The sequence below is a fragment of the Medicago sativa genome, chromosome 5 (assembly GCF_051527215.1).
Source record: "Medicago sativa cultivar Bolivia chromosome 5, Bolivia_mono, whole genome shotgun sequence".
Classification (NCBI taxonomy): Eukaryota; Viridiplantae; Streptophyta; class Magnoliopsida; order Fabales; family Fabaceae; genus Medicago; species Medicago sativa.
In genome coordinates, this window is record NC_140753.1 from 54,030,612 (window position 1) to 54,041,361 (window position 10,750).

Below are 10,750 nucleotides of genomic sequence, written 5' to 3' on the forward strand. Positions count from 1 at the left end.
AATATTAAAAAGGAAAGTTGCAGTTGATTTCTATCATACGTAAGTCTCTGATCTGTGTGATTAATAATTGTAAATTATTCTTTCTTATTTAAGTTTCTCATTATGTGAAGTTTGATGGCCATCCTTTTAACTGCCATGCTTGTATTTTAGAGTTTTTAGGATTTAGTGTTTAGAGATTGTTGGTTTATTGTTTTCCTATACAAGAATTAGTGATTTTAGAATGTTCTGTTGCTACAATATTTTCATATATTATCATCATGTTCCGTAAATCTGAGTTCCATGGTGTTTTAGATTATATTTGAATGCAGTGTTTCCTCCATATTAACTGTTACATCAAATGCCACTTATATTTGACTACTTTTAAAATTAATATATTGCCTATAGTGTTTGCTATTATGTCACTGAATCAGAACCCAAACTCAATATCCTTGTCACTCATTTCCATCTCTTTGTGAAGTTAAATAAAGTTGAGAAAACCCACACCTAATTGTAAGCTAGTTTCTATATGTTTTAATTTGGCATGCTACTCTATGGGTGATATGGCAATCTAAAAAGAAAAGAATTTTTAAGAAAGAGTTTAGTGAAATTGAGTAGATGGTGGAGGAGATCAAGGTTCTTTCTTGACAATGGAGTTTGTTGAGGCTTAAGACTCCTACTTGTTTGTTTTACGAATGGCGGTGGAACCCTATAGATTACATCCGTCGGTAGGAAGGGGAGGAGTGGTCGATGTTGCTTCTGTTTTGCCTTGGGTGCGGTAGCTGTTTTTCTGCATCTGTTGTTGTAGTCTCTGCGACATTTTCTGCTGCTGTCATGGTGATTTTCTGGGCTGATAGGGTGCAGACAGCAATTGGTTTTGTGGTGGTTTTTTGGTTTCATGCCTGCTGGTTTTGTAGTGTGGTAAGGACTTGGTGATGGGCCATTTTGTCATTAAGCCCAACTCGTTTTTTAGGCAGGCCTGTTACTTTTGGGTTTTTTTTGTATTTTGGGGGTGTTCTGCCTATATACGACATCCGCCTTTTATTGTTTTGTGGCGGTGTTTTGGTAACCATGCACATCTTGTGTTGGTATGCCTTAAAAATATTGGTTGTTTAAAAAAAAAAAAGTACCAATTGAATGCACAAATAAACGTGTATGTAAAACTAATTGAATGAATTTCTTTGATATTTTCTTTCTTAATAATATAAATTGTTGTTATTGTTAAACTAAACAAATAAATAAAAAGATTCCTTAAACTATACACATGTACGTATGACTAGTTGGTGTTATTAATATTTTCTTTGATATGTTCTTTGATATTGAATGAAAAACATGAGTAATAACTACAACTTTCTGATTTAGTTTCTAGCAATATCGTAGAACTAATTATATGTTCTTTGATCATTGGCATGCAACTACCAAGGATTGTGAAAAACATTTCCACAAGAAAACCATTTTTCAACATCTGTATAGCAAAGAAAGAAATACGTTAATAAAATGACTGATGATTTGTACACTCTTTTTGACTTGATTCAAAAATAACCACCATGTTTGTATTTTGGAAAAAAATTGATATCTTATAAGTGTACAATACAGTTATATCTTAAAGTCTCAGATGGTGTATTGTACTTGTTCTCACGTTTTTTTAATGTCTTAATTCGATTGATAGTTTCTGTCATTTTTATTTTATTGTTTGATTTCTATCTATTTTAAATATATAATTTTTCATCTGAGGCAAACTCTATTTCAACCTTTTTACTCTATATAAATTACCTGTTTGATTTGTTACATGGTTGTGATAGGTAATCATTTAGCTAGTCAATTAGTTAACTAGAGACCTAGTAATTCAAAGGACAGATCAGAAGAGGGTATCTTTTTGTTTTGGAAAGGAATTTGGTGTGTGACAGAATTTACTATCAATAAGCACCATGACACTATGCCACTTACATCGACTGAGTTTGTTGTGCTATGACTGATCACACTTGTGGCTTGTTGCTTGTTGCTTCAACTATATTATGTCTAAATATGACAGTCACTTGAGAAACATAGTGTTGAAATTCTAACTAGTAGAGACTAGATAATGTGTTCTAATTTTTGTAGTGTTCTCTAAGAGATATTACAATGTCTTCTTTTGTAATCTTGGTATAAATATCTTATGTTGCAATTTACAAATTCTCTGATGCATGTGATAAAGAAAACCATACTGTTTGTTTTAAGGAATCATTTTAGGGAAGCATACTCATTGTTTTCCCATCTGTTTTTTATTACTTATTTTAGGTGTTAATTTTACTAAATTAGTTCCTGAAAAATCAAAAGGAAAGCCTCTAATGCATTGTTCTTCGAAATAGCAAGTTTTGGTGTGGCATAGGACGTCTCGGTTTAGCGGTGGAGTTAGTAGCGTGGTTTTCAGTTCGCTGGTTGGTTCTATTTTTTGATGCAACGAGTATCTTGAGAGATTATCGGTAGTGTTAGGGGCAAGTATGCCTATTTGACATCAATGTTTAGTTTTGTTTCAGGGAGTAGTGTCACTTCTTGGTGTTGACTTGAAAGTTGTGTGTATGTGCTATAAATTAAAGACAACTAGGAATCTGTTTTTTTTTTCTTACTATGTGTTGTTCCTATGTTATTTTTATTTTTTTTTTTGAAAAAAAATAAAAGCTTATATTAAGAACAAACCGAATTACAATTGTTAGTGGGTATGGGAGATTCCTTCATGCATGTGCATTTGTTGTTTGTTATCAATCCAAATCTGAGATACATCATGAGGGATGCTACTAACAGGATTGATATCAGAATAGCGGGGCTGACACGGAGAGTGGTCTGTGCTGATAACATGAAAGTATAATTCCACACTGTGATTTGCTCTGGACAAGACCATAGTCTCAGGTACGTCAATATCTTCAAAGATCTGTTGATTTCTGGCATGCCATAAGCTATTAATAATTGTTGCAACCTAAATAATAACTTTTCTGTTTTATTTTTTATAAAACCAAAATGGCAATCTGAAAAATTGATGGCTGAATGAAGAAGCATATTTCTCCCCTCCTTTGAAGTTCTCTAAATGTTGGAGGCTCTAATACAATCTCTAAACACGTGGTTAGTATCCTCAACTTTAAGGTTGCATCTAGGGCACATAACTTAGCAATTAACTCCCTTCTTTGCTAGCTCAGTTCTGCTAGTAATAGCCCCATTCAAGATAAGCCATAAAAGCATTTGGTGTCTAGGAACAGTCTTAATAGCCCAAAGCTTTTTCCAAATAGGCTCAGATTGCTAGTACTAGAAGGCTCGGGGCATTTATCTTGTTTCCATTTTTGAATGGAAAAATATCCAGATTTAACCGAGTAATTTCCATCCTTAGAATACATCCACATTAACTCATCTTCCCTGTTGACATTGATAAGAGGGATCTGTTTTATCATATCCCCTTAGAATGAACTATCCTTATAATGATGATTATTAGTAAATTTCATTGACTGATATTGGGTAGATAGATATTCCTAATTCTACAGAAAATTTCATGAAAAGCTTAACTTACACATGCTAATCTTTGCGGATATTGAACATTATTTTTTATTAAGAAAAATGATTTCGAGAAAGCTGTTATAATTTCTCATCCAACTTTTTTGCTATTTTTTGTTTTTAGATTGACAAGCAAGAAGAATTTGAATTGGGGTTGTGGCACTTGGGATGGTTCAGAGAAATGCATGAGTACAGATATTGAAGTTGGATATTGAAAGTTTATGGTAAAATTGGTCTTATGTTCTTTTTTAATTTCAATTCCTAATGCAAGTGTAGATTAGATGTCATTTGTAATTAATTTTATGATCAACACATTATCGTTGTTTATTTCTATTAATGGATGGCTAGTGTTTCTGATGAGTATATATATTTTTTGTCTGCTCGGTATCTTATTATGATGGTTTTGGTTGTAGATGAAATTTAAAAATAAAAAAAAATAGGGACTTGTATTAGCGCTTTTCTGAAAGCGCTATTAAACGAAGGATACTAAGATAGCGCTTTCTGGAAAACGCTAAGAAACATCTGTTAGAAAAGCTACTTTAATAGCACTAGAATAAGGCTATATTAGCGCTTTTCTGAAAGCGCTATTGAAGTATTGCTATTTAATAGCGTTTGGAAAGCGCTATTATAGGCTCCTGACCTATTATAGCGGGGGCTTTCTTAGCGCTTGAGAAGCGCTATTAAGAGCCAAAATAAGTGCTATTAAAGGGGGTATTTTGTAGTAGTGATTGTATTCAATAACCACACATTTTATGCATGTACAAGTTATGACAAGGAGAATGATGCATCCATTTAAGCTTTTTGAAGTCATATACTTGCATAAAAAGATTTAGTATGCATTTTGAATTTCAAGAGCAACCAATCAATCACATAATAATTTTGCATAAAAGTATTCAAAATTATTATAATGCAAATATTATATGTTTTGGCTCAGAGTTACCTCCTTTAATGACCTTTATCATTTGAGTACCAATGATGATAATGTCTTTATTTTGTAATCTGTCCACATACCCGTTCATTTATCATCATTGTAATGTTGAGGTCACTTGATTGATGGCCGGTGAGAGTTTTGTTTACGTAAGGCGGAGAGCAGCAGTTTGCAGTGGAAATGTATTCAGCCTCTGTGGTGGATAATGCTATAGTATTTTGTTTTCAACAACAACAGCTGATTAAAGCTTCTCCTAGCAGTTGAAATGCGCCACTTGTGCTTTTTCTTTCTATTTTGTCTCCGGCATAGTCAGCATCATACTATGTCATAAGATTGAAATGTGATCCCTTTTTGTACCATAAACCGACACTTGGATCTGAAAATTCTTTTAACTGCAATGTAGTGTGACTCTTTTGGTGCAGTTTAAAATCTAGCACATAAACCAACTGCAAAAACAATGTCAGGTCTACTAGTAGTTAAATATAAAAGGGATCCAATCATTCCTCTACATTCTTTTTCGGGAATATCTTTGACATATTTTTCTTGACATATAAAAATGCCATCTTTGTGCTGTTTGATTTGTAACCCCCAAAAAGAATTTAAGTTCTCCCATCATGCTCATCTCAAATTCACTTTCCATGAGTTTTGAAAAATCATCACACATTTTTTATTTGTGGCTCCAAAAATGATATCATCTACGTACACTTGTACAATTAATAAATCATTTTTGTCAATTTTTCTAAAAAGTGTGGTATCAATTTTTCATCATGAAAAACCATTTTTGATTAAAAAATGCTCAATCTTTCATACCAGGCTCTTGGAGCTTGTTTAAGTCCATACATAGCTTTGGTTAGTTTGAACACATGATTTGGTTTTTCTAAATTTTCAAAACTTGGAGGTTGATGAAAATAAAGTTCTTCGTTTTTAAAAAAAAACATTTAAAAATGCATTTTTTACGTCTATTTAAAAAAGTTTTATGCATTTATGAGATGCATATGCAGGAATAATTCTTATAGCTTTGAGTCTAGCCACAAGAGCATAAGTCTCATCATAGTCTATGTCTTCTTGTTGATTGTAACATTGTGCTATTAATCTAGCTTTGTTTTGTGTTAGTTTCTCTTCTTTCATCTTGTGGATGTCGGTCAATGATTCTCCAAGATCTTGGAGGATTTTGAGGTGCTTCTTCTTTTGAAGGTTGTTGAGGTGAATTTTCTTTGTTGGAGTTGATTTGACTTTCTTCCTCATCTTCTTCAATGATTCTTTCTTGAATCTCGAGTTCCTCAAATTCATCAAATTTTATGTGCATGCTTTCTTCTAAGATCCTCAAACATAATTTGCATATTTTAATCTACACATTGACCATTGCAAATTTATATTCTATCAAATTCATAGAATGTAAAGTCTCAAAAAAAAAACTTAGACATATTTTGAATCAAATTTTACCAAACTTTCTTTACTAAGGAAAATATAGAAATGATATTCATAAAAGTGAAAATATGATATATCTTATTTTCTATTTTTCCAAAAATAGTAAGTTTTGTTCAAGATTTTTCTAACACAAACAAGATTATAAACATAGAAGACAAATGTTTATTGAATCTCCCACTGTGACTTACTTACAAGAAAATATATTTGAATTTTTGACTTTGAACATTTTTACCAAGAACCTAGAAAAACTTCACAGTATTTGTCCTTACGTTTTTTGTTAAAATAATGTTCAAGTAAATATTTTAATAACTCATAAAATATTACAAAGTCATAAGACTTATAAATTTTATAAGTTAAAAACATAATGTGAAGTAGTTCAAAATGTTTCTTAGAAAAAAAACTTTTGACTTCTTTTCCTTTAAAATAAATTTCACATTCTTTATTCTCATAGAACCTAATTTTTGAATGACAGTTTGAATGATAAAGGAAAGTTCTATTATGTCAAACTTGTATATGTTTTACACAAGACATAAAACAAAACTTGGTTAAGAAAGCATCAAATTTTAAAACAAAAAAATGTTTTGATTTAAAAAATAAAGATGTTTGTTTATTCTCAAACATATAAGGTTTAAATAACTTTCAACAATTTTCACAAAGATGAATGATGCTAAAAAAATTTATTAGTTAAATCTTCCACGTAAAAAAAATCCTTAATAATTTTTTTTTTTAAAACTAAATTATTTTTAACAAAGATAAAAAGTCCCATTGGTTTGATCATTGTAACTATTTCCAAAAGTTACGTATTATCTTTTCTCATTTTTTTAAATGAGAGGAGGCATTGTCTTTCTTGGGTCATATGCCTTGAGCATCCACTGTCCAAGCACCAGGGCTTTTTCTTGACTGTCATGAGACATTCCTGCAATAGAAGTTAGTAGTGCTTTGGGTACCCATATCTTTTTGGGTCCTTGATGGTTAGTGTTACTTTTAGGAAATCCTTCTTTATAAAATCTAACAAAGTTTGATTTGAAAGTAACTCTTGTTTTTTGTAAAGCTTGTTCTTTCTTTTTTCTAAAACAAAAAGGTTCAAGATGTCCATATTTTTCACAATATGTACATTTGTACCTTTCACTCCTTTTTGTAACCTTTTCAGGAATGAAAAAATTTTCATAAAGTTTTTGTTTCTGATTAGTTTTAAAACCTATGCAAGCTTTATCGAAAACACTTACTTGTGATCCCATAATTTTTTGAAAAGTTTCAGTTGATTTAACGAAATTTGAAATGTCATTTTTCAACTGTAAAACATTTTTCTTTAGAACAATGTTTTCTTCTTGAGATTCACTTTTAATTTCAAAAACTTCTTTTGATTGAGAATCTTGGATATTTTTTAGAAGATCTTTATTTATTTTTTCCAAATTCTCTTTTTCCCTTTTTAGTTCAAGATTTTCATTTCTTAAACTTTCACAAGTTTGTTCTAGAATTTGAGAGTTATAAAAAAGGTTATCAAATAAATATCCAGTTTTTTCACAAGATGAACATGGTTTAGGATTTACCTCTTCATTATCTGATTTTGCCATTAGGCATAAGTTTTCTTTTTCATCCTTATTTGTTGAAGAGAAATTTTGTTGATCTCTTCTTTGTATCATTCTTAGTAATTTGCAAGTGAGAAGGATAATTTGATCTTGACTTTCTTCATCGTCAAGTGCTTGTTGTTGATTATAAAGATTCAATTCTTCTTCTTGATTTATGGTTGCAGAACCTCCTTCTGACATGAATTTTACTTTAGACATTTTTTCTCTTTTTGGATCCTTATCCTTCTACACCGTTGGGTGTTTAGGCTTTGGGTCTTCTTCCTTCTACACCGTTGGGTGTTTAGGTTTTTTGAGACTTTCTTTTCTGGATCTTTTTCCTCCTACACCGTTGGGTGCTTAGGCTTTTTAGAGGCCGGGCTCTGATGCCAATTGAAGTAAATATTTTCACAAGAAAGGGGGTTTTGAATTGTGAACTAATAAAAATTACCAAATAAAAATTCTCAAGTATATATACTTGGATTGTGTTAGTATGTTAGTTAATAAAACAATAATATTGTGAAGTGTGTGATATTGTATAAAATAAAAGAGATAAGGAAAGAGAAAATCACACACAAGAAGTATCCTGGTTCCCCCAATATGGGTTAGTCCAGTCCCCACAATACTGTGAGATTTTCCACTAGGTAGTTGCGTTAAGTTACGTTAACCACAACTCCTCTTTTGTCTTCTTTTACACAAATGAGTAACTTTTACTCTTTGCTAGATCCGACTGATCTTTCCTGCAAACGAGTAAATCTACCTTTGCCTTTACAACCAAAAACAAACGAGTACAAATCACCCTTGCTAGATCTACCTGATCTATCCCTACAAAACTGTGATTTAACCCTTGTTTTTTCACACACTTGTTACCTACAAGCTTTACAATCCAATAAGAAACAAATTCTTACTTGGACCAAAAATCAAATAAAATTTAGTAGTGCTTCACTAAAAATAGCTCAAGAACAAAAGAGCAATTTTTAGTTCACTAGAAATAAAAAGAGAGAGCTTTGGAGGATTTAGATGTTTATGTCTTTGCTTCTCTAAAAATGTGTTTCACTAAAAAGCTCAAAGCAAAAGAGCAAATTTAGTTACTGAAACTGAAATATGAAAAGAGAGAGCTTTGGAATTTTTGGAGGTTGTATGCTTCTTGCTTTCTCAAAAATTCAGCTAGAGCTTATGAGTATTTGAACTTTGTATGCTTCTGCTTGCTCAAAAGAATTCGGTGAGAGCTTATGAGTATTTGAACTTTGTAAGCTTCTGTTTTCTCAAAAGAATTCGGTTGCTTTCCTTCAGCTGAGAGCTTCAATATTTATAGGCAGAGAGGTGCTTCAAGTTGTAATGAAAGAGGTATCCTTGCTGCCTTTCTTAATTCTTCTCACGTGCACATGATACTTTAATTCAAATTCCTTTAGTCTCACATGTGTGTAAACAGCTAGCAACAGCTCTCAATTTCTTTAGAAGAGCCTTGAGTCCCACGTGTGTTGTACCTCCATAAGCTAGAAAAATTGTGTGAAGCTTTGGACAAGTTTTATGTTTTCACGTGTAACTTGATAATATGCAAGCCAGCAATTAGTTGTGACCTTCACCTTATTTGTAGTGTTTTTTCTTTCTTTCTAAGGTAGGTAAATCCATGTGTACAAAATTATCCAAAGGCTAGTGAATTCTTGCTGTAAAAGGAGAAAAACCAACTTTTGTTGTGTGCTTGTTTCTCTCATTGGATTGGACATCGAGTAGTATTGGAGACAAGCAAAACCAAAACCATTTTCTTTGTATTTCTTGATGGCAAAACCGTATGCCATCTCAATACCATGTATGTGTTGCTTTCTGATTTGTCCACGTGTAGTTCTTGCATCCAAAAGAAGAAACATGCTTTTTTATATAATTCCTTTTGTAATAAAATGTTTGGCCATGTACATGTTATCCTCATGCACGTAAAAAAACCTTGGCATTTTAACTAGCTCCTTTAATGCAATATTCCTTTGATTAAACCTCCATTGATGAAAACAATAGTCTTTCAATATCTTCATGAAGCTTTTGATACTATTGTGGTAATACTTTAAGTATTTTTATTCTTTCATCGTTGAGTATAAATAATGCACTTGTTGATGTAAGTTGATTCTAGTTTGTCCTCCTCAATTGATTTTTATCCTTTCAACAAAAGCTCAAGTGCAAACATCAGTAGATTAATATTCATAAAACTTATTAGTTTACTTCTCAAGGTTTGTTATCATTAAAACATCAATAAAGGATTTTTAGATTTTATCTCAACAGTCCTCACTCACATGCTTACCGGAAAACTTCCCGGTAGGTCACCCATCCTAGTACTACTCCAAGCCAAGCACGCTTAACTGTGGAGTTCTTATGGAATGGGCTACCGAAAAGAAGATGCATCTTGTTGATATGGGTAGTACCTAACAATTCTTATAAGCCTTCCTTCAACCATGTAGTCCCATACCTACACGGCCTCCGGATCCCTCTCATTCCGATGTGATTCGGTTCCTCTTATTAACGTGGGGTCATCCTTACGGATAGTGCCCGTTCCAACTGGCGGGAACCTTTCGTATCCAACTGGCGGGATATCGAAAGCCACGTTGTGGGTGTTACAGTTAAAACCAAAAGTCAGTAGTAGAAATAAATGCTGGAAAATAAATTGGAAAACAGGTGCCATGCATTGGAGTAGAGGAGAACTCTGTGTCCACCATTACATGGTAAGTTATGTGTCGCCATTACATGTTATATATTATGTGTCATTCGTGGGAAGGATAATAACAAGAACAAGAAAAACTATATAGTAGTACCACTTTGAAATTAATCTGAGATGGAGAGAGAGAGAGAGTGTACAATGCCCTACAATACCTATAAGTTTAGTACAAGAAAAACTGCTATGTAGAAATATCACAAATGCTTAAACAATGAATCACTTATGTTCATTCAAAAATAAAAATAAAAACTGATTTTTGAAAAGTTTTTGATAAAAGAAGTAAATATTTAAATAAAAAATTATAATTTTTTTGACAAGATAAAAAATAATAATTTAAAACCTTTCAATTGAATTATATGAACTATACAACATAAGGGACGGATCCAAAAATTTTAATAAGCGGGGTCAAATTTATATGATAAAAATGTATAAACGCGTAAGTGATAAAGTAGTAGTTTCGAGTATAATAGTAGTTTTAAGCTGTTGCTAACGAATGTTCTAAGAACATTGATTAAGAATCACAAGAAAAATTTCTCTTGAAAATACAAGTTGTTATTTTTCCAAAAATTTTAATAAGCGGGGTCAAATTTATATGATAAAAATGTATAAACGCGTAAGTGATAAAGTAGTAGT

The 10,750-nt window shown here is 31.9% G+C and overlaps 1 protein-coding gene and 1 long non-coding RNA gene across 4 annotated transcripts; one reads left to right on the forward strand and one right to left on the reverse strand.

Annotated features, from left to right (window-relative positions):
* The first annotated feature begins 1,640 nt into the window (after nt 1-1,640).
* Nucleotides 1,641-3,860, forward strand: LOC146923053 (uncharacterized). The gene is made up of 2 exons (XR_015012696.1): nt 1,641-3,072; nt 3,620-3,860. It is a non-coding gene; the product is annotated as an uncharacterized LOC146923053 (long non-coding RNA).
* A 112-nt stretch (nt 3,861-3,972) lies between these two features.
* On the reverse strand, nt 3,973-8,697 carry LOC146923054 (uncharacterized). 3 transcript variants are annotated; one of them, XM_085715805.1, is made up of 4 exons: nt 7,402-8,697; nt 5,651-5,771; nt 5,234-5,251; nt 3,973-4,869 (listed from the first exon to the last, which is right to left on the reverse strand). In XM_085715805.1, exons 1-4 carry the CDS (start codon nt 7,636-7,638, stop codon nt 4,847-4,849), a joined length of 399 nt encoding a protein of 132 aa, XP_085571931.1. In that variant the 5' UTR covers nt 7,639-8,697; the 3' UTR covers nt 3,973-4,846. The 3 variants fall into 3 exon arrangements, 1 of the variants encoding a protein (XP_085571931.1); XR_015012695.1 differs by lacking the exon at nt 3,973-4,869 and having other exon boundaries at nt 4,871-5,734; XR_015012694.1 differs by lacking the exon at nt 3,973-4,869 and having other exon boundaries at nt 4,871-5,737.
* Nucleotides 8,698-10,750: the final 2,053 nt, after the last annotated feature.

Excerpts from the sequence above, each read along its gene's own strand:
- LOC146923054 (XM_085715805.1), bottom strand. The coding sequence starts at position 7,638 with ATGTCTAAAGTAAAATTCATGTCAGAAGGAGGTTCTGCAACCATAAAT. Across the intron at positions 5,772-7,401 it reads CAAAATCAGATAATGAAGAG|ATTAAAATATGCAAATTATG; the intron begins GTAAATCCTAAA and ends GTCAATGTGTAG.